This window comes from Phoenix dactylifera, chromosome 9 (assembly GCF_051530095.1).
Source record: "Phoenix dactylifera cultivar Ajwa chromosome 9, Ajwa_hap1_PhDact_Kaust_v1.1, whole genome shotgun sequence".
Classification (NCBI taxonomy): Eukaryota; Viridiplantae; Streptophyta; class Magnoliopsida; order Arecales; family Arecaceae; genus Phoenix; species Phoenix dactylifera.
The window spans coordinates 6061205-6085522 of NC_143198.1; the positions used below are offsets into that span (position 1 = coordinate 6061205).

The window sequence follows — 24318 nt, forward strand, 5'->3', positions numbered from 1 at the left end:
TGATATATGCTTTATTTATAGCCCTTTGTTCCAAATACGTATTAACCTTTTTAACCTGGACTCTTGCTTATATTAAATTAAATCTTCTCTAGCCTAGTCCTTAATGGGCCCGAGTGGCCCACCGACGGCTGGGTAAGTTTTTTTTTTTTTTTTTTTTTTTTCTTTGGTACAACAGCGACTCGTACTATCACGCACAATAAATGTGGATGCAGCCCATAAAATCAAAGAGGATCAATCTCGAGCTTTCAAGCCTAGTATTAGAACTTTAATAGGTCAAGCTTAGGCCATCATATTGTTAATGTAGCACAAACTTATAAAGCTAAGTAAATTACGGGTGGCAATCGAGTCGGGTTGAACCCGTTATGGATTAAGTCGGATATAGAACAAGTCAAAAATCTATCAATCCGAAACCAATCTATTTATTAAGTGGGTCAAAAATTCAAATCCTAGCCTAACCATTTTTTAACCAAGTAACCTAATGCAACCTTCAGTGGATTGAATCAAGTTAAACGAGTTATATAGGTTATGTATTGCCACCCCTACATTAAATGCCGACAACAGCATGGCTACCTATGCACGTAGGATCCTTAGTTCCAATTTTACGTGCATCTCATTTACCTTCTATGTATTGAAAAAGAAAATGTTTGAGTTCACCGCACCATATGAACACCAAGTCCGCGATCCTATCCAAAAGTCCATGATTAAATAGTACTGGGAATATATGTCTAAGATAAATGCTACTGGTTCTAGAAAGAAAATTAGTATGAAATATGATACCAAGTCATCAATTGGTTAGCTAACTTAATATAGCCACTATAACTTGCAAGTGAAAGAGGTTTAAATTATTACCAATAATCACCGTAATTTATTAAAAGTGGTGTACATTGTTGACCTACTTTTAAATTTTCGGGATCCATTTGTCAGTTAATATAGTATTAGAATTCAAATTGCTAGAGATCATGAGTTTAAATCCCTCTGAGCCAATTATTATGCCACTCAAACTTGAATCTAAAATCTCTCATTTGGAAAATAAAAATGCCAGTCAGCGGAGCTAGTAACTATTTGAGAAAAAGTAATACATTGAGGTCAGTAAATCTGCACCTTTCTCTCTCTCTCAACTTTGAAATCTACTGCAAACATGCATCTCACGATGGCATATATTCTTGTATTTTAATTTTTTTGCAAAACAAGGAAGCATATTTTTCACCAAACATTTTTTTCAAATTTTATTGCAAAACAAGGGACCATAAGAAAGCCAAAATTTTATTGCCCTTTTCAACATATCAGTTTTTCTTAGAAATTTCAGCCTTCCATCATTCCTACCTATTGAACTAATCAAGCAAAGCTTGCATGATAGGTAGCGTCCATGTAGTGATGATAATACTTGATGCCGATTGCAACGTCATAGTTATTTACTGGAAACCATGCTATTAACATTAAATTATTATTTTACAAAGATGATATCTAGTGATGGCCATGATACCCATGATTCCACACTGTAAGGGTCAGGCTAAAAGATCTTAGTTAGTCCTTTGTGATTTAATTGTTGGGATCAATGCGCAGAAAAGAATCTCTTTCTCAGGAGATAAAAATGTAAAGGCATATCGATTTAACAGAGTGTGGACTTGTTCAAGCTTATCCAAAACTGAAACAAGCTTGAGACAAATACTTGTTTGCAGCTACTTCAAGCCTAGGTTTGTAAGAATCCACTCACCAGTAGACAAATAACAGCTCCAGCTGCTATGTTAATTAGGCCATCAATAAAGGACAGTTCCTCTAACTTTTGCAATGGCCATCAAAATTGGAACCAAGTAGCTTCCATTATCGCCGTATCTAGACCAAGGTTGGAGTGCAACTCGAATGGCCTTGAAGTTAACTGAAGGTGAACTGAGCAAGCCGATAGACACCGACACAGGTCTCCTCCGGAGATAGCCTGCAAGAAGTCTCCTCGTCGAACAGTTTCCGGCAGAGAACTTTCCGATACCTAAGTCAGAATAGAAAGGCAACAAAATGAAAAGGAGAGAATTTCAGCAGAGAGTAGTTTTGGTATTACATAGTGCGTGCTATCGCATGTGATTATGTACTTGAGGTCCTCCGAGCTGCCATTTTATATAGGAAAACCAGATTTGTCGTTATCTAGGTCGGCGTGATGCACTCCAAGTGTCAGACAATGGCCACTAGTATGGCCTTTTGGCGTAGGTGGTGTATGGTACTGACCGCACATCGGATACAAAGATGTTGTAACGGCCAATCGCTGTCCTTGTCGGCACGTGTTGATTGGTTTGTCGTTTGGAGGCGAAATCATTCACCTTGGTCGACTGGCTCCTGGATGAGACCGAAGTCATTTGAGGTCAACTTATGCTAAGATCGATGTGAGGCCAATCTTATCCAATATCGAGTATCCAATATTTCCTCCATCACTTGCCCCCCACTTCCGAGACCGAACTGCTTTCTGGTTCAGGTGATGGAAGTCGAACTGTGCACTCGACTGAGGGCAGAGCCGTCATCATGCGGCAATAGATGTGTTGATTGGTCTCCTCGAAGCATTACTGGATATGGTGCCATTAATGCGGGGCTGTCTCGAGGCGTCATAAATGCGAGACCATTCTGAAAGGAGCCCTGGAGAACGCAAATGACGCCTTTAGAAAGGGCTTCGAGGAATGCCGAGCTCGAGCTAGCGGCTCTTTCCGATGATGGACTTCTCTGGATTTGATGGCAACAGTGAAAGCAGCAACGTCGAAGGCAACAGTGACAGAGGCAACGACCCCGACGTCGGCGAAGACGGCGAGGTCAACAGCGATGGCAAGGTCGGCGGCGGCGGCAAAGGCACTAAGGTGGGCCAAAGGGATTGATACTAGGAGATGCCCTCCTTGTCCTGCATCTTCGCCTTGACGTTGCAGACCATGTATGAGGACTCAACCTCCAAGGTGATAGTTTTGCTAGCGAGGATCTCCACGAAGATCTGCATCTTGCAAGGCCGTGTCAAAAACTCTTTTTTTAACTGAAGAAAAACTAGGTATCTTGGCAGCAATGATGGTGAAGGCGAGGAGCGAAGTCCTGCCTCCCTATATATATTTTTTTAGCAAAAGGCAAGTTAATTAGGATTTATTTTTGTTATGAGTATATTATGCATCTCAGTAATGGACAACTGGTAGCATCTGACAACCAATAAATGCCCAATATCACAGATGAAGGTTCAAAGCTGCTAGGAATGTAAGAATATAGACGTGTGAGTACACTAAAAACATTGGGAATAAAGTGAGAATTTCATTTCATTGTTAATGTGGCTTATGTGAGGCCCAATAGTCCCACATCGGAAAGACTCGTAGGTATCATCCATTCAAGACCTTGCCAAATTTTAGAGCCTGAGCATATGAGGTGGATATCTCCTAATCCTGCAGACGCGTTTTGGGTGGAAAACAAAACCAGGGAGGAATGAAGGACGCTTGCGTGAAGCTTCGGAACCGGACAATATCTGGCAGGAGAGCCCCGTGTTTCCCCCTCATGTGGGCACTAGGTGCCTCACGTGCTCCGCGCAGGCGGGGGCGTGACATTTGATATCAGAGCCGAGGACGGCTCTTGTCCGATGATGGGAAGGATGTGAGGCCCAATAGTCCCACATCGGAAAGACTCGTTCCAGAGCCTGGGCATATGAGGCGGATGTCTCCTAATCCTGCAAACGCGTTTTGGGTGGAAAACAAATCGGAGAAGGATGAAGGATGCTTGCGTGAAGCCCCGAAACCGAACAATATCTGGTAGAAGAGCCCCGTGTTCCCCTCTCATGTGGCCCCCACGTGGGCACTGGGTGCCTCACGTGCCTCGCGGAGACGGGGGCGTGACAGCTTATAAGTATCTTTCTCTGAAAAAGAAGTGCTCAACAAAGATATTTACCTTTAGGTTTGCTTCTAAATACTTCTTTGATAACACTTCCTTTTTAATAATATTTTTCAAAACACTTGGAAAACTTGTTTTCCATGTCACCATGCTCTAATTTATTTTGAATGAATAAATTTCAGACAACTGAGACAAGATTAAGATCTTATGGAGCTCCATCTTTAGTTGTGTTGTTCTTCTTGTTTTACAAGCAAGAACTAAAAGATTCAGAAAGGAGCTGCATTAAATCTCCTGTTCTTTGTTTCCTATCTGCAACTTTTCTACAGTTAAGTGATCTTTGGCGGTCTTCTTCAATAGAAGAGTATCTGTCAATTTAGCTTTTCCATGCGCCTCAACCGCGAAACCTCAACTTCCTATTGTATTTTTCAGTCCTACAACACAACCCTAAATTGCTTTCTTCTACAACAACCACTTGGAAGCAGCACATAAACCTTAGTTACAATGCAAAGAAGAACAATAGACAGGTGATTAAATGACTACACTATCACGCTAACTTGAGTCGCACATAATCACCCCGCAATAAGTCAAGCCTCCGGCATTCCATATATCTTTCCGAATATACATTACTAAAGCTCGAAGAAAAAAGTGGATTTTCACTTGTCAAAATTAATTTAGATCCGCTTCGACAATCTGCACACAATGTGGATATTTGCCTGAATTTCCTGGTATAGTGAAATCTCATGATAGTCTCACAGTGAAGTGTAGTGATTGGCTACTATTGTAAAGCTTTGCTTAGGGGTAATTCAGGAGAACAGATGCAAATATGAAATAGAGGAAAAGCCACCCTTATTTAATAAGAAATCCATTTGCTAAAATGGAACGGCTGTTGCATTCAGGGCAAAAAGGAAAAAAGAAAAAGAGAAAAAAGGAAAAATCCAAGGACTCAGCAAACAGCTTATGCTCCAGGCAGGTAGCATTATGCTCTAGATGTGCTGATATTAGTCATTCCCAATGCCAAGGGTCCAATAACCTCATCTCCTAGTAGTCTTTAGATTCAGTAGCTTCTGGTATCATGATAATGTAATGAAAAAGATTCATTCAGAAAGTACAAAGAGTGACCAATGTGTTGTGGCGAAAAGATGCACCAAAAATCGGTGAGGAAATGAAGGGAAAAAATGGCTACTATCCACTGGTTAGTTACTTGTCACGGCTAACCGATGCAATTATTAGACCAATTGGATGATGCAGGTCACGGCATGGTGGTGGCACCAATTACCAAGGAATTTCTTGACCATCCCAAGCAAAGAATTTCCCATTGTCACTGCTTTTAGAGTTCTCTATGATGCTTAAGAGCTTCTGTACAGAGAACTCTTTTGTAAAGAGCTTACCCTCTGGTACATTTCTCTGGAATGGCTGTGAAAGGTCTGTATCAACAGTTCCAGGATGCAACAGAATGCAAATAATTGGATCTTTTCTTCGAGCAAACTCCACGGATATAGTCTTCGTCACTGCACATATGTGAAAAGAAAACAGAAACAAGATTATTGAAGATCCCTTATCCAGCAGTTCAAGTCAGCATGTTACTTGTTAGCAGTCTATCCAAATACTCATAATAGAAAATTTGAAATTTGCTAATGTAAATAATCACGTTCTTTTTCTGTATTTTGTACTCTAAAGTTGGACAATAAGCACTTTAATTTAGTCTCCATGCTTCATAACTTATCAGTTTATACATCGTACCTAGTACCGACTATATTTAAGTTTTTATATGTACGGTGATCTTAGAACCAGTTTCAAAGGATACATATTACAGCAAGTTCCCGTTACAAATGCATCCCTTAAAGAATAACATTAACCAGTCAGCAGGCTTTTAAACTCATAATTAATTAGGCAGAGATCCATCCCTTGCCAAGTGTTCCACTTGTGATCTTCTCCAGCAACTTCATTAGGTATATAGTTGATGTGCCTTGAACAGAGTGAGGGAGTACATGGATTTCTTAAACTCTCTCTCTCTCTCTCTCTCTCTCTCTCTCTGTGTGTGTGTGTGTGTGTGTGTGTGTGTGTGTGTGTGTGTGTATGTGTGTGTATAATTTTGTCCATTATATCACATTTTCCAGACAAATAACTCCCAACAAAAACAGAAAACTTTTCTCATCTAGTAACTTCAAGAAACAGAGCTGGAATTGTCAATTGTATTCATATGGCTAATGCTGTGAAAAATAAAAATGTATTTTTCTGACGTATATCAAGATTCAGTCTCCGGTTCATATTTTCTCGACCAATCTGTTGGAAAAAAAAAATCTTTTGTAATTCTTTACATAAGGACTCACAAAACACCACATTCCTGCCTGCACAATCAAATTTGTTTATCTCACAACATTCTCCTAGATGGATCAAATAGTATTATATATCCACATTCTTGTTTCATTTCTCAAGTCAAATGTGGATGCAAAAGGATTAGGATCGATGGACTTCATAATAAGAAGATATCACTATCAAATTAATAGACTTACATAAAATTTAAGTGCTTTTTTTTTTTTTTTTTGGTAAAAGCGGCTACTCATCTCATATAACTCTAACGTGAGTACAACCTACTAAATCGCGGAAAAATTTAAGTGCTTCAATATTTAATAGTGGACTGATATTGCCAACTGCTTTCAGTACTAGAAATATGCATCCTCTTTGCTGATTAACATTCTAAATCTGGTGTTTGATGGCCTATCCATGTCATTACCATGGCTTCCATATTATGCATGTCTTGAACGAGAATATGCTTATTGTCAATTAGAGGTACTTGCTGTGAAAACCAGCACATAAGACAGTGAGCTAATGGGCCAAGCCCAACATGGCTGGCCCATCTGGAGACCCAGAGGTGGTGATCGCCAGCTGAGGTGGTTACAACCGCTTGACAGCCACGATCACCACCATTCTTCTCCCCCACTCCCCCACACCAGGGCTATAAGAACCTAGGAGTCTTCTCAGAGATGCTTCATCCCTCACCCTCTCACTGCCTCTCACTCCCTCTTTCTTCTGCTACAAGGAGCTGGATCGGGAGCGGCGGAGGAGGAGATACCCCCAGCTCGGCACCATAACTGAGCCGCCGGAGGAGACACAGTGGCTCGCCGGAAAGGATTCACAGCTCCTAGGAGCTAGGTAAATTTCTTATCACCAATGTTCATGAGTTACATTCGGTCGATCTAGTTTAATCATGGAACAACAAAACAGAGAGACAACGAAATAGAAGAGATCAAAAGAAGAAAAGGAAGGGTAGGAATAAGATGCAGTGGAGGAAAGGGGGAGATCTCACTCGTGATCTGACATTGGCCAAAGATCTTTCTCCTTCATCTGATCATGGCTTTTACCACTGCAATCAAAACCCTAGGTCTAAAATCCTAAAATGCAAACATACCATGGAAGGCTCCTCGGCTCATGCAAATCCGGTTCCCATGGGTGGAACCGGTTTGATCTCAGCCGGAGGTGACCGGAGAAGAAGAAAGTGAAGAGGATTCTTCCATCTCCCGGTCGTGGACGCCATCGGATTGACCACGGGCGGCAGTCGCAGAGCCGGCCGTGGGCTGTGCGGGCACCTTGGGTGTGGCCGCACACCCTGCATTCACCACCGGCTTCAGCTGGTTTCTCTGCTCCTCGAGAGGTGCCCGTGCCCTATCTCCTCCATCGGAGGTGAAGGAGAGCGGCCAGCCGGGCCACGGCTGCTGCGGATCGGACCGTGGCCGCCGCGGGCGCCGCTGGTTGGCCGCAGCGCCACCGGTTTCGGGTCGGCTTCCTCTCGAGCATTTCCGAGCTTGCCCCCTGCCCCATGGGAAGAGAGGAGAAGAGGAGGGGAGATCGGGACGGGAGGAAGAAAGGAGGAGAAGAAGCTTCGGGAAGGGAGAAGAGAAGAAAAAGAAAGAAAAAGGAAAAGAAAGGAAAAGAAGAAAAGAAAGAAAAGAAAAGAAGAAAGAAAAATAAATAAAAAATGGCTGTGGGCCGAAATGGGCCTGATTCCGGAGTGGGCTTCAAATAAATTTGGCTTTAGAAGCCTGAGGCCAGGCTGGGCCCTGGTCCGAGCCCAGTGTTCTTAAAACCAAAACTAACTGGGCCTGAAGAGCTCAAATTTTAATATAGGAAATATATTGAATATAGTTTGAGGCTAGGTTCTTTTTAAATTAATTAGAACTGATAAGGTATAATTATAAATTAATCAATAGTATTTTTGGGCATGAATATAAGTGGGCCCAGTAATTAAATCAGGCCAAGGGCCTTATTCAGAACCCAATTAAACATCGGGCCTGAATGCAAATGGGCCCAGACCTGAACCAGAGGGCAATTTGGTCTAAACCAGAAGTGGAATTGGCTCAGACCTGAACCAGAAGCTGGATCAGACCTGAATCAGAGGTTGAATCAGATCTGAACCAAAAGCTAAATTAGACCTGAGCCAGAAATTAAATCAAATCCGAACTAGGAAGTAAATTAGAATAGAACCAGAAATTGAATTGGGCCATGGGCCTGAACCAGAAATTGAATTAGGCTATGAACCCGAAAATAAAATTGAGTCCTAAGAATGGGCTGTAAATGACTTTAAGATTATAAATAGAAATTAAGTACCTGATATAATCTTATGTTTTATCAAATACTTGTGATTACTCGATTATGAAATTGTATATGATTATTTATATTTTCACAAAATCAAGATCAAGCATGTGTTAGCAAATGATTACATGATTTTGGATACATAGCATCCATCATTATTATTATTATTATATTATACATAATTATGATGATGTAGAAAGATGCATGGAAAAATAAAGTTTTCAGCATGATCATGAGTTTTATTAGCATGATGCCATTATTCACTTTTCAATGTATCGATGAGAAAAGATTTATGAAAAGCATGATATGTTTTAAAGAACTCTCAGATCGCCATGTACGACCCCCGCCAGTGGGTAACAGTAACTAGGCATACGACCCCAGCCAGTGGAAAAAAATAACTTGGCTTTACGACCCCCGCCAGTGGGTAATAGTAACTGGAAGATGACCCTGCAGTGGTAAAGGCCTTGCCGTGGGAATAAGAGCGGCCATAGCTACACTACCATCTGAGAGTATGAATTTCAAAGTATGGAATAATGGGAAAAGTTTTATGTTGCATAAATGACAAAAGTTTTATGTTGCATAAATGACAAAAGTTTTATATTGCATAAATGGCAAAAGTTTTATGATGCATAAATGGCAAAAGTTTTACTATGCATAAATGGCAAAAGTTTTATGATGCATAATCATATTTATGAAGTTGCATGAATGGACAGGCATAGTTTTATAACTAGTTTGATTATGGCAAAGGTTTGATTATATGAAATGTTTACTTTATTACAAGCACAGATTTCAAAGCATGAATAATAATAGTACATATTTCAAAGCATGAATAATGATAAGTATGGATTTCAAAGCAAGAATAATGATGAGTACGGATTTTAAAGCAGGGAATAAAGACAAAAGTTTTACGTCTGTTTTGATTTGGAAAATGCTTTCTTTATTACAACTGTTTGTTCTTCAAATAGTGCATTGGCATATAAAAATATTATGCTTGATCTGATAAGATTATGCATTGTTACTTACTGAGCTTTATAGCTCACACCCATTTATTTATGTTCTTACAGATGAATAGGAGATGCTAGGAACAAGGAGCGTGACATGCCTCAGGGTTATGGGAATAATAAAATATTAAATGATGATATTGTTTTTAGAAGCTTTGTATGGATTTTAATACCTGAACATTTAATGACTTCCATGAATATAGTTGTTTACAATTTGAAGTTTTTTTAAAAAGGTTGCGTGTTATTGTATGCTTAACTTGGCAATAGCACGGCCGTGTCATCATCCGAATTCGGGGCATGACACTTGCTACAGTATCATTGTTCAATAGTTTAGATATATTAGCCAAAGAAAAGGATTTTATTCCTGATAGAGCTAGCATAAATTTACCCTAAGTTGGAGACTATGGAAATGATCTTTTAAGGTAATGATAATGATGACATTCGATCTTCATCCCTGACTCAAGGATAATGGAACATATTAAATAATCACATATACTGTCGATTTTTTATTTCTAGTTTAGTTTTTTCCTCTAGTCTGATATAGAAAAATTGGTTTGAAACCATACTTGTAATTTTCCTCACAGAAACTTGTATACATGTTAATAAATATTGTACAAAACATATATGTGTGTGGATAATTGGATAGATCACTGCATCTGGCTTTTGAAAATCCTATATTCATTATAACTGAAACTCATATCCATCTGATTTCAAAATTTTGCCATTTTTGAAATGTCTCATACCCAAGTTTGGATTGTCAGCAAACCCGTGTTCATACCCCACCAAATTATAGGTTTCAGCCCAAAGGCATCTGTTGACCTTTTAGCAGGATAACAGCCACAATTATAGTGGGTTATATATAAGACATGATGGCATCACAGAACATGCATCACATGTAGGGAAGAAAAGGTCAATATCAACGACCCCAGCAAATGAACAAATGTATATATACTACTACTAAAGTCTAAACTGATAATGCAAATGGAAAGGCATGAAGAACAAAGTGCTGCAAAGTGCATCACACACACTGATTTATAGTGGGTTATATATAAGACATGATGGCATCACAGAACATGCATCACATGTAGGGAAGAAAAGGTCAATATCAACAACCACAGCAAATGAACAAATGTATATATACTACTTCTAAAGTCTAAACTGATAATGCAAATGGAGAGGCATGAAGAACAAAGTGCTGCAAAGTGCATCACACACACTGATTTAATGCTGCTTTTGAAGAGCGATATGCATGCCATCCCCCCAAACCATTGTCTCCAATTGAGCCCACTCTAGCACTTAAGTTTGCTACAACAGCAAATTTTCTTTTGATTCTGGAGCCACCGCCCACCTTTAGAAGTGGCCACATGTGCTAGTCATAAAATTTTGTGCAGAAGTTAGTCATGCAATACTGGGTATCACCAAAATGCAAGTCAAAAAGTATAAGAATAGTTCAAGCAGATCAGGCTCACAAATAAAACAGTCCAGTGAAAAGAATATACCTTAATCACAAGAATGGGGCCGATGGCATTGACTTCGTATGCAAGCAGCAGAGATGATTTCTCTACCTTGCTCAGTGTTGTTTCTGCACTAAGTTTGAGATGAATTCCAAATTAGAAAAATGATGAATAATGTTATCTATATTGCAAACTCCATGAGGGCAATTTCATGGTTTAAACAGATATCTGATCAAATAAAAAGTGATCTCCAAATCAACAAGAATAGAAAATTTAGTAAGGATACTGCACAGTAAATGAACACAAATTGCCCGTGGAAAATATAAAAAAAAAATATCAATATTCAAGTGATTAAAGGGTTAGAACTTAGAAGTACATACCAGGTTGTAATATGTTAGGTACTGAAAGAATTCCAGAAGCATTAATCAGTAGGTTCAGTGACCCATAGCTTTCTCTTATAGAGGTTGCTGTTGCCTGCTAAGAGACATTTTGACTGAATTCAGATATGCAATTGAAAGTGGTATCCCAATGATGAGAGCTTGACAACAGATAAGCATCTAACAGGAAAAAGAAATATAGAGTTTCAAGTAATAAGAAAGTAAATAGAATTTGTAAGCAGTGGCAAAACAATAAGACTATCAAACTTGATGGTTCTCAATTGCAAGTAATATAAGGGTGAAATCAACCATCAGATGTAAAATCAAAAACAAGAACCCATTAGATATCTTTAGCATCAGCTTTACAAATCCGGTTGCTGTAATCCTTTCAATGAAAGCATGCTAACAGTATGTCCGTCTCTGAATAAGCTATATAGCCCTTAGTAGCTGGAATCTTCTGCCAAAGGTAACACACCCGCATCAGTCTTCCTGGAGTCTCGAACCCACACCCGCTTCCCAAACGCTTCCTTAACTAAATTGTTTCCCAAGTATCCACTTATCCTCACCCACACCTGCACCAGCTCCCACATTCAATCCCGATTCTGGCAACTAAGATATAACCATGCCATGGAGGGTTCATCACTAAAAGAAACACATGGTTGTCTAAGTGAAGTTTGTCTCAATAAGCTTTACAAGAATAGCCCAAAATAATGACTGGAGATCTCAGAATAGTTGCTGCTTTCTGCATGGCCAATAATAAGTAGAACAATTGGCTCTAGACAATTCAAAAATCAGGTATGTCTTTGGTTGAAAAAATGGAATTGCAAATCAACAGTAAAAGTAAATCTTTTGTCAAGTTTAGGGCTCTATGCTTTCATTTATTTGATCCTGATAAAAAATTATTTTTATTTTATGCTCCAAATAAATGCCTTAACTATGAAGATATATAAAATTTATTAATAGTCATCAGTCTGTTGGCCAACTAACTGCAATTTTGATGCGCAACACAGAAAAGTTTCTAAGAATATTTATAAGCAAGCATGTTGCTTACTTTTGATTATATAAAAGGAAATATATAATATTTTATATGAAAGTACAGATAGAAATTTTGCATTAATTTGTTGTCAGCTACTTATCCCATGGACTAAACTGAGAAATCATTTAGCACAGAATTGTATATAAGGTTTAATTACCTTAAGAACCTTACTGGTGGAACTTTGTTAACAGTACTAAAAGAAAGAAACCCACAGTACTAAGTTGCCTTATTTTCCTTTTCAAAATTCTGTACCTTCATAATGTTTCTACTTCATTAGGTATTAGCACAATCCCCTTTGATTTGTCATGGCTCCAAGCTCTATATTAATAACGCATGAGAACACGTCCCACAAGTAGCACAAATACATAATGAAAATTAAAAACAGATATTCTACGTGCAGAACTATTTTAAGCATGTTACATGTTTGATATCCATTTAGTTCTTCTTCTATTAAAAAAAGGAATTTCAATTATTTTCTTATTTTATCAGAAAAATAAATAATATTGTTTAGTGCTAGAAAAATCTAAATGTTCCTTAGAATAACAAAGTATGCCAGCTTGACATCTAAGAAAGCACCTGACTCTGTGAAGCTTACCAACGAACACCTCATTATATCAATTTGAATTACTATTAAACATCTTCCACCTGGCTCAGAAGAAAAATTAATTGGATCAAAATATTGCATCTTCTCATATCAAGAATGTGGAATATAAGCCTGATTAGATCAGTTTCTGGCTTCTAGGTGCAACTTATATATTTTTCTGAATGAAAAATATAAAGGACTAGATGATTCAGAAAAAAACTGGTATTACCTGTATGGTGCTTTCTTTTGTTACATCCAGTTGCATTATGTTGAGGCGTTCCATAAATTTCCTTTTCAATTCAAGAAGGCTAGTTGCCCCATCAGGATTCCGACAAGTAGCAATAACATGCCCCTTTTCATTCCTCTCCAACAGTTGCCTTGCCTGCCCCACAGAAACGTGATTAATGTTTTTCACATGATACCCGATGTCTCATGCAGCATAGAACTAAAGGTTTCCAGCAGTCGGCAAAGTGAATTTTGCATAGTCATCTGATATAGGACTTGAAGCACAACCAAACAATGGCCTTGACTTTTGGCAACTAAGCTTGATTATTAGATTGAATAGCATTACTTATCCTAAAAAATATATATATATATTTGGAGTCATATGAATACATTGGAGCTATGTTATCGATAAGATAGGCTCGAAAGCTTCAATTAACTAATTCTTGTAAGTCGATGGTTGATCAAGTCTTAACATACTTTCTTCACTGAATTCAAATTGGGTACATAGGATTTGAGAAGCCAAAATAACTCACATAAGCCATCCCCAGTCCAACAGACATGAAAAGAGAGAAGGCAAAAAAGAAGAGTATCATTAAGATAGGTAGTGTACATAGAAACCAATTTTTCTCTATTAAATCCATCTGCTCTTGTCCCAAGGCATATAGAGTCCAGTGAGTTCCTAGGTCTCGGACTTACCGTGATGATAATGAGTAAACAATATAGATCTGATATGTTTCCTCTTGGTCACTATTTTATGTAAAATTAGCCTAGCCCATAATCTTAGAGAATCTGCTTGAAAGTTTATTTATTTTTGCTTGTCAGAGGACAAGTATTATATCCTCATGATCAAGGTTTTAAATCCGTGGGATGGGGATATCTTGGTTTCTCCATGGAATGGTATGCCTCGCTCTTCCACCCCCTCCTAGTGGGAGGGTCCCGGTCATGCATCCTGGAAGATATCCTGTGTCTCTTCCCTTCCTCTTTCTTTGCTTTCTTCTTTTTTTCTTCTTCCTTTCCTTTCTTCCTTTTTTCTTTTTCTTCAACCTTCATTTCTTTCCTTACTTTTTTCTTTCTATTTCTTATCCCTTTCTTTATTTTTCTCTTTTTCTTCTTCTTTCTCTTTCCTTTCTTCCTTCTTTCCTTCCTTTGTTTCTTTTTCTTCTCCCTTCCTTCATGTCTTTCCTTGTTCTTCTTTCTCTTCATTTCTTTCACTTTTTTCTTTTCTTCATCTTTCCTTCCTTTCTTTCTTTCCACTTTCTTCTTTTCTCTCCGCATGGATGGGTTTCGAAGTTCCGACCCCGTCCCGGTCTCATTTTCTCACAAGAACAAACTGGGACGGCCAGGACGCCCCCATCCCACCAGGACTTAAACCTTGCTTATGATTTTGATTACAGTTCTTCTTTCCCCCAACTTCCCCCTTCCTTTTCGGTCCATCACTTCTGCATCCTATCATCTACAAATCTGCATTCTGTGGTTGAATCCTAGAAGTCCACCAAGCTACTGTATCAATCACAGTAGTAGCTTCAGAACAATACAAATAAATAGTGTGGATGAGGGAACCATTAAAACTTTTGTTTCGATGGTTCAGATGATGGATTTACTGATTTATCATTTTACGAATGTCAGGGTATTCATGAACATATCCTCTATTGGTTCGACTCCTTTGAATATCTGAACTACCTTTCTGATGGTTGAGGATACTTGATATACATTTTATGAAAAAAATAGAACTTTCGACTCTTTGCCAATTCTCCCATTTTCCTTGGGTCGCTTCTACATAAGCTCTAACAAGAAGACTTCAACATTCCCTATGTCATAAAAAAAACAAAAACGGCCATGTGATTAAAATGGATGAATCAAACAATTCATTTCTGAGACATGACATGAACTATGAAGTGGGTATTACATCAAAGCAATGGACGTTTCCCATCTTTTCAGGCATCTACTGTGCCTGCATTTTAATTTAACCAGACCCATTAATCTTTCTTCCTAAGAATATGAATTTCCCTTCTAGAAGGAGGATTTACATCAATGCCAACTTTGATTTTCTTCTTCATTGGCTTAAGGTTCATCAAAGTGTTACATTTGATGAAAGTGAAAAGATATTAATTGAGTGTGCTAGGTAGTCCATTAGATTGGTACATCAATATGGCCAGCCAGGTTTTGGACTTAATGTCTCAGCATCAACACACGTTATGGAATTGCAAAAAAAACAAAAAAAAAAAAAAAATTCAAAGTTCAGGATAAAGATCCTACTTTTACGAACACCCAATATTATAATATTGAGCATAAATTTTACCTAATGGAAGTAACTAATGAAGCATGAATATAGCTTCTTCCTCCTTATTTCTTTCTACAATTGCTTATTATTTAGGTATACTTAGCTGAGCTTTGATCGTGTTCAGGCCAGGCTGAAAGTCCTGGGTGGTTCACCATATCGAAGAGCTTCTTTGCCGATAACAAAACTCAGATAGTACCTACTGTGTGTTTCAAAAGCTGGGTTAGCCACTTCAACAAATCCTAGACTAACTTTTGGCTGATTTTAAATAATTTTCGTGACGGATTCCAAGTGTTTCATCTTGGTGGTGGCTCAAGCTTACGCCCCTTATTCTTACATCTGCTCTTCTGCCTTCTACCATTCATAGCTTTAAACCCATAATCTTTGCATAGGTGATTTCTATACATACATATCGATTACTTCACGTGTTTTTAAACTTCTCTTGGTTCCAACGTTAACACCTCATTAATTACACAGTGCACAGCTTTTATAGCATCATTGCAACCCATCTTTGTGGTGCGGACACGAATACTGGACTGATTATTTTGCGGGATTATGGTTGTCGCAGGAAGACGGTCCAGCCACTTTCATTGTGGCTGGATTGATTGATGTTTTTCTTTTATTATTATTTATTTTATGTGGATAGGATTAGTTTGCATATTGTCTTGTGAGGACCTCTTTCGAATTGTTTTTTTTTTTTTGGGACTTATTTGTTATTTGGTGGCCCTATATATATATAGGGCATGCATTTGTTATTTTTTTTTAATGAATTAATGAATGAAAATTGGTCTTCTTCTTCCTCCTCCTCTTCTCCTCTTTCCCTTCTTCTTCCCCTCTTCCTCTCCTCTTTCTCTCTGTATTTCAATCCGTACTCCCGTCCTGCATCAGCTTTGGTATCAGAGCAGGGCTGACTTTGCCTCTGTTGCTGAAGTCGAAGGATCCAGTTTATGGACGGACCCCCGCCGATTTCTTTTCGGCCTTTTCCTCACCTATATTTTGCTAGATCATTTGCACCGCAAACACCGGAACGCACGGAAGATCGTCGCACGGCACGCAGCCCGAAGAAGAAGGGTCACTCCATTTCTTCCCTATTCTCTTCCCTATTCATCACCTCACCCGCTGTGAAGAAAAAAGAAGTGAAACCCTCCCGTCGGTCGGCTGCTACCCGGCGTCGATCCACAGAGCTCCTTCGCAAGACGCCGTCGCCGCCTTCATTTCCCTCCGCCGCTGCCTCCGACGCTCTCTCCCTTTCTTGGCCGTCCTCCTCTGTCGGATCTCACGCAGAGAAGGAAGGCTCGGTCGCCGGAAACCCCCAAGGCAGCACGGGAGGCAAATAAGCCGGCCTCCTATCCCTGTGAAAGCATCATCCACCGCCATCGTTTCGCCGCGCCGCCGATTTACCTTCGATCGCCGCCGATTCGCCTTCGGTCGCCGCCGTGCTTCCCGGAGGTCTCGAAAGCATTTTGCTGCCACCGACCGTGGCCGGATCCAAGGAAGGACGTCACCGCCCCGATCACTGCCGCACCAGCACCCTCTTCCGCCGGCGCAACACCTCCCCGCAACCACCGCCGCAAAATCAGGCGAGATCCGGCGGAAGCGAGCGGACGGTTGAAGGTTGAAGATGATCTACAGTACGGGTAAGATTTGCACCCGTTAGCCCGTTAACCCATTATCCATTAACCCGAGTCATTTCAAAAAAAAAAAAAAAAAAAAAAAATTTGCGGGTCGGACTGTCCTAGTGGGTTGGGTCTGTTAACCCGATAACCCGGCAACCCGACTTAATTCAAAAAAAAAAAAGAAAAAAAAAGAAAAAAAAAAAGAAGCTGCACGTGACGCGTAAGTCACGCACGTGCTCTTCCCTTTCCCCTTTCCTTATTTTCCCGATTTCTTCTTGGGTTTTCCGACCACCGTTTCTGCCATCCCCGCCGCTCCTTCTCAGCCGTCACCACTTACGCCCACCTCCTCCGCCACCCACTCTGCCGTCCACTGCTATCTGCGCTCCCGCCCGTTTCCACAGCCGCTGCTATCTCTGCTGCGTGCACCACCGCGCCGCGCGCCGCCCCCGCTCTTCCGTGCCGCCGCTCGCCGCTGTTAGTCGCCGCCGCTCCGCCGCCTGCTAGTTGCTGCCGCACTGCCGCGCCGCCGGGTTGCTCTCACCGCCGCGCCGCCGCGTTGCCGCCGCTCGCCGCTGTTAGTCGCCGCCGCGCCGCCGCCTGCTGCCGCACTGCCGCGCCGCCGCCTGCTGCCGCACTGCCGCGCCGCCGGGTTGCTCTCACCGCCGCGCCGCCGCGTTGCCGTCGCCGCCGTCGACTGCTGCACCACCACTGCCGGTTCTGACAGCCATCACCACAGACCGTTCCACCGTCCCTGCCATCAGTTGCTCCGACCACCTCCACCGGGCCCTGCAACGCCGTGACCTTCTTCCCATCATCATCTCAGCTGGAACATCTTCGGCAAGCACAGGCCTCAATCAGCTCTGGTATCAACTCTGTTTCCCCTCCCCGCCGGTTAAATCTGTTCATTTAAGTTGGCATTAATTATCAAATTTTGTGCTTGGTGATTAAGTTCCATATATTCCAACACATGCAACCACATACATCCACAAGACAACCAGAAACCCTAGTAGTCACATTTCCTTAATATTAACTGGGGAGCTAGATCAAATCGAGGAGACATATGTGGCTCCGTGACACCTTGCATAGTCAGAGAACTTGGTACTACTTGTTTGCAGCTACTTGTTGGCCTGCGTATTTTATTAATTTTCAGTTTGCAATAACTATTTGCTAGGGAGTAGTTTTAGTTTATATTGAGCATTTACTTTGCAATTGTGAATTCATTTCATGCATTAGGTCTACTTAGGAACCTTTACAGTTGGTCGGCTCATACATTTGGTCATTCATTTTATGCATCTACGTAGTGGTCGTGTCGCATCTCATCTTAAGTTTCCCCTAGACATGGATTCCAAAATTGAAGCCCTATTAAAAGCTATCCACGACACTAATGATCAAGTCCAAAACACTAATGCCCAAGTTCAAAAAACTAATATTCAAGTCCAAAATACGAATGCCCAAGTCCAAGCAAACAACGCCCAAATTCATGACCTAACCACAATGTCCACCCAGGTTAATGCTCGACTCGATTCAATTGAGGCTTCACTTCAAAGGGTTATTGAATCCCAAAAGGTTAGTACTCCCCATTTACCGGATCTTGATGAGGACGATACCCTAGAACAACAAGGTTCGGTTCGGCAGGGCAACTTTGATCATAGGTCTGTTCCAGGTCACCATTATGCCTACCCTCGCCCTAGAGGACCTGGTCCCATTCCTCCTGTTGATAGAGGTCACCGACATACCGTAGAATCTAGAGAGCCTCGTGACCCTGATGAAGATGTAATGCGAGGCATTAGGATTGAAGCCCCCACTTTCGATGGTCGTCTTGATCCGAAGGTCTTCTCCGATTGGCTACACGAAATGGATCACTTCTTTGAGTGGTACAATCTGTCGGAAGAGAAAAAGGTCCGATTCGCTAAAATGAAACTCCTTGGTCGAGCTAAGTTGTTTTGGCAAAACACCGAACAACTGTTAGCCAGGAGACATCAACCTGCTATTACCGATTGGGTAGAGATGAAAGAAAAATTAAAAGAAAAATATCTTCCATTAAGTTATCAATCTGACCTCCTAGATCGATGGAACAATTTACGACAAGGCAGCCGCACAGCTACTGATTACATCGCCCAATTTGATGAATTTATGATGCGAAGTAATATAGCTGAAGATGAACGTATGATCTTAAGCCGGTTTCGACGAGGCCTAAATGATGAGCTTAGGAAAGAACTTGTCCTTCGTGAAGTGGCCACCTTAGACCAAGCATATACATTTGTGCAAAACTACGAACAATTCTCCAAATCTGTGTTTGCTAGGCGCCCTGACACCAGGCGTGTTCCCACTAGTGCCCAACCATCTGGACCCAAAACCCCAGTCAGTTCTGTCCCACCTAAGCCCTTTTCTTCTCCACCTATCCAAAATCGAGATATTAAAGGCAAAGGAATTTTAGGTGAACCTCCAAAAACAAGCTCAAGAATTCAGTGCTTTAAATGCCAAGGGTTTGGTCATGTTGCCTCCCAATGTGCAAATCAGACCCTTGTTATTGATGCACTTGAACAGAAGGATGACATAGATAATTTGGAGGAACAAATTTATGAGCCTAATTTAGATGATATTCAAGATGTCGAAGATGAACCCGAGGACGAATCACACACTTTAGGTTGTATCCGACCTACTCCCCAGATAATTGCCCACGAACCTGACCGATCCACTGTGAATGTAGTAAGGTGTGCAATTACCCAGCCTAAAGAGACTGATGACTGGAGACGAACCTCAATTTTCCACACTTACATTAAATGCGGCGAAAAAGACTGTAAAGTTATCATTGATAGCAGGAGCTGCATTAATGCGATCTCTTCCAGCATTGTCGCCCGCTTGGGTCTGACTCCTGTGTCCCAACCTCAACCTTATAAGGTCTCCTGGATCGACACGTCGTCCATTCACATTAAGGAACGGTGTCTTGTACCTATTCAAATCCTCTCTTATAAAGACACTGTCTGGTGTGACGTACTCCCAATGGACGTAGGTCACCTGATATTAGGTAGGCCTTGGTTGTTCGATCTCGATGTCACCATCTACGGTCGAACTAACTCTTGCTCCTTTGTATTCCAGGGTAGAAAGATTAAGCTTAATCCTTTACGGCCCAAAACGCTAAATAAGAGTACAGACAAGAGTAAATCAAAGGGGAAGGAACTGCATATCCTTAACCCCACGGAATTTGAGAGGAACGTCTTTAAGGACTCTCCGGTGTTTGCCCTGCTAGTTAAAGAACTTCAGCCACATTTTAAAAGCACATTATCGGCTGAATCCCTCGCTATTCTCGAGGAGTTCAAAGAAGTTTTTCCGGAAGACCTTCCAGATCATTTACCCCCTTTGCGTGATATTCAGCACGCCATTGATCTAGTCCCGGGAGCTACCCTTCCTAACCTGCCCCATTATCGGATGAACCCTTCTGATCATGCAGAGCTCCTAAAGCAAATTAACGAGCTTCTACAAAAGGGATTTATTCGAGAGAGTCTAAGTCCTTGTGCCGTACCTGCCCTTCTTACTCCAAAAAAGGATGGGACTTGGCGAATGTGTATAGACAGTCGGGCTATTAATAGAATCACGGTCAAATACCGTTTTTCTATTCCCCGGCTCGACGATATGCTGGATATGATGGCAGGTGCCTCGATTTTCTCCAAGATTGACTTAAAAAGTGGCTACCATCAAATCCGGATTCGTCCAGGAGATGAATGGAAGACAGCCTTCAAGACAAAAGATGGTCTCTATGAGTGGCTGGTAATGCCTTTCGGCCTCTCAAACGCTCCAAGTACATTTATGCGAGTGATGACTCAAGTACTCCGACCTTTTATGGGCAAATTTTTAGTCGTGTACTTTGACGATATCCTTATTTATAGTCAAACTAAGGAGCAACATTTAGGCCATTTAAGGCAAGTTTGTACGACTTTACGCAACGAGAGCCTCTATGCTAACCTTAAGAAGTGTTCATTTTTCACTACTCACGTAAACTTCTTAGGGTATATAGTCTCCTCTGAGGGTTTATCTGCTGATCCTGCGAAAATCACCGCAATTGTTGAATGGCCTGAACCTAAGAATATGACTGACATCCGTAGTTTTCACGGCCTGGCCACATTTTACCGTCGTTTCATTAAGGGCTTCAGTACACTTATGTCACCTATCACTGATTGTCTTAAACGAGGTGATTTTCAGTGGACACGCGCAGCCGCTAAAGCATTTAATGACATTAAGAAAAAAATGACGGAAGCGCCAGTTATGCGACTCCCTGATTTTAACAAAGTTTTTGAGGTGGAATGTGATGCATCTGGCTTAGGAATAGGTGGTGTGCTTAGTCAAGAACGTCATCCTATAGCCTATTTTAGTGAAAAGCTGAATGAGGCTAGACAAAGATATTCCACCTATGACAAGGAATTTTATGCCATAGTCCAGGCCCTACGGTATTGGCGACATTATCTCCTTCCTAATGAATTTGTTCTCTATTCTGACCATGAAGCACTTCGTTTTCTTAATTCCCAGAAAAAACTTAATCATCGACATGCCAAGTGGGTTCAGTTCCTCCAGGATTACACTTTTGTCCTCAAGCATATGTCAGGTGCTGCGAACAAAGCTGCTGATGCGTTAAGTCGTCGAGTAACTCTGTTGTCCGCCATGTCTGTTTCCATCACCGGTTTTGATAGACTTAAGCTCGATTACTTGTCTTGCCCAGATTTTGGCCAACTCTATAATGCCCTTGCTGATGGACAAGGACCTTTGATTGATGGTGTTTATCTACAAGACGGGTACTTGTTCAAAGCTTCCAAGCTCTGCATTCCGCGCACTTCCGTGCGCGATTTCTTGATATGGGAAGTACATGCCGGTGGTCTCTCTGGACATTTTGGCCGTGATAAGACCATAGAAGAAGTTGAACGTCAATTTTTTTGGCCAAGTTTGAAACGGGATGTTGCTAAAATTGTGGGACAGTGTCGCACGTGTCAACTAGCTAAGCACAAAAAACAAAATACTGGCCTATACACTCCGTTACCTGTCCCAGATCGCCCTTGGCTTGACCTTAGTATCGACTTCGTACTCGGCCTTCCTCGCACATTTCGGAAACATGACTCCATTTTTGTGGTTGTGAATCGTTTTTCTAAAATGGCCCACTTCCTTCCTTGTTCCAAAACTTCTGATGCCTCTCGAGTAGCCAAGATATTTTTTGATGAGATTGTTAAGTTATACGGTTTACCAAAAACCATTGTCTCCGATAGGGATGTCCGTTTCATGAGCTATTTTTGGAAAACCTTGTGGCATCTGGTTGGCACCAAACTTAAATTTTCTACGGCTTATCATCCTCAAACCGATGGCCAAACCGAAGTCGTCAACCGAAGTCTAGGTAACCTTCTGCGTAGTCTAGTCGGGGATCACAATCGTAACTGGGATTCTATTCTGCCTGTCGCCCAATTTGCATATAATTCGTCAGTCAATAGATCTATCGGGATGAGTCCATTCGAAGTGGTCCATGGTTATAAAGCTCGCAAACCTGTAGATCTTCTACCTATGTCCCCCCATATTCGCATTTCTGAGTCTGCACATGCATTTGCACAGCACATTCATAATCTGCATCAGGAAATTAGCAAGCGCATTCATATGAGTAATGCTCAATATAAGCTACAAGCTGATTCTCATAAGCGAGATAAATCATTTCAAACTGGGGATTATGTGATGATACGTATTCGGCCTGAGCGGTTTCCATCTGGAACCGTCAAGAAACTGCAGGCTCGTAGTGCTGGGCCCTTTCGGGTATTGCAACGCGTGGGTACTAATGCTTACGTTCTTGATCTTCCCTCTGATTTTGGTATTAGCTCCACTTTTAATATTGAGGATTTGGTTGCTTACAAGGGCCCCCTTTCTATTCCTACTGATCCTTTCGCTCCGCCATCACTTGAGCTTGATGATACTCCTCCTCTTGATTCCATCCCATCCCCGACCAAGCTAGCTTTACCGCCAGCACAAAAAGAACATATTGATGCCATTTTAGATGAGCAGACTGTTTCTACCAGTGATGGGGGTGTTCAGCGTTTTCTGGTTCGTTGGCGAGGACGCCCGGAGTCTGATACTACATGGATTACCCGTGCGGAGTTACAGCGCATTGACCCAGATCTTTTGGAGTACTACCAGAGTCATTCGTCGGGGTCGACTTCTTCTTACCCGGGGGGAGTTGGTGCGGACACGAATACTGGACTGATTATTTTGCGGGATTATGGTTGTCGCAGGAAGACGGTCCAGCCACTTTCATTGTGGCTGGATTGATTGATGTTTTTCTTTTATTATTATTTATTTTATGTGGATAGGATTAGTTTGCATATTGTCTTGTGAGGACCTCTTTCGAATTGTTTTTTTTTTTTTTGGGACTTATTTGTTATTTGGTGGCCCTATATATATATAGGGCATGCATTTGTTATTTTTTTTTAATGAATTAATGAATGAAAATTGGTCTTCTTCTTCCTCCTCCTCTTCTCCTCTTTCCCTTCTTCTTCCCCTCTTCCTCTCCTCTTTCTCTCTGTATTTCAATCCGTACTTCCGTCCTGCATCACTTTGGATCTCTCATATTTCAGTCTCTACAGTTATGTCCTCCTTAAAAGTTAAAGCTGTGCATCTTAAAAATATAATTCAGTAGAGGTTCAAGTATTTCGCCCAAATCAAGATAGCAAGCAATAACATAAACTGTAATTCGAACTTTCCATGTGCAACTTAAATAAGCAATAACATGAACTAAATCCCATCAAGATAATGGCATGCAGATTTTAAGATAGTTGTTCATATAAAGTTCATAGCATCAAACAGAAGAACATGAACGACCATCAGAAAACAAAATAAACCCTAAATTTCACAAAAGATGGAGCATGAATGGGTTTTTCTCACGAATTCAAGGCCAATTCCTCTGGAAGCTCCTTGCACCATGGAGACGCCACCTTCCCACCTGGGTGCAGCGCTGCAAGAAAATGCCTTTCTCAACGATCTCATCAAGATTGGTGGTGATACCGCTAGCTTCATCATAACTTTGACCCACCCTCCCGTTTTTGTGTTTCAACAGGAAAGAATCCTCTTTTTTTATTCTTAAAAGTTTCCTCTTGTGCTTCGCCCCCCTGAATCCTTTGTAGAGGGAATTCCTGGTTGGGTCTGAAACGCTTCAACCTCGGAACCGTAGGGAAGGAGGATGGCATTTCTTGTAATTTTCGGCTGATGCAGTGTTTTTTGTTTTTGATGAATTTCCAAGCTTCTTACGTATTTTGAAAAGGATAAATGTTGGGGACCGGATGCTCCCACCTGGACACGCTCC

The 24318-nt window shown here is 41.1% G+C and overlaps 1 protein-coding gene across 2 annotated transcripts; it reads right to left on the reverse strand.

Annotated features, from left to right (window-relative positions):
* Positions 1-4658: 4658 nt before the first annotated feature.
* Positions 4659-24176, reverse strand: LOC103705426 (NAD(P)-binding Rossmann-fold superfamily protein). Of its 2 annotated transcripts, XM_008789133.5 has the most exons (6): positions 23901-24176; positions 13105-13257; positions 11260-11353; positions 10925-11007; positions 10641-10794; positions 4659-5342 (listed from the first exon to the last, which is right to left on the reverse strand). In XM_008789133.5, exons 1-6 carry the CDS (start codon positions 24033-24035, stop codon positions 5107-5109), a joined length of 855 nt encoding a protein of 284 aa, XP_008787355.3. In that variant the 5' UTR covers positions 24036-24176; the 3' UTR covers positions 4659-5106. The 2 variants fall into 2 exon arrangements, with proteins under 2 accessions (XP_008787355.3, XP_008787356.3); XM_008789134.6 differs by lacking the exon at positions 13105-13257.
* Positions 24177-24318: the final 142 nt, after the last annotated feature.

What these genes read in the sequence shown, in the direction of transcription:
- LOC103705426 (XM_008789133.5), bottom strand. Translation starts at nt 24,035, where the DNA reads ATGATGAAGCTAGCGGTATCACCACCAATCTTGATGAGATCGTTGAGA. An exon ending in CAAAAGAAAGCACCATACAG is followed by an intron (nt 11,354 to 13,104) that starts GTAATACCAGTT and finishes GTCTCTTAGCAG; the next exon opens with GCAACAGCAACCTCTATAAG. An exon ending in GCCCCATTCTTGTGATTAAG is followed by an intron (nt 10,795 to 10,924) that starts GTATATTCTTTT and finishes TTTTATGACTAG; the next exon opens with CACATGTGGCCACTTCTAAA.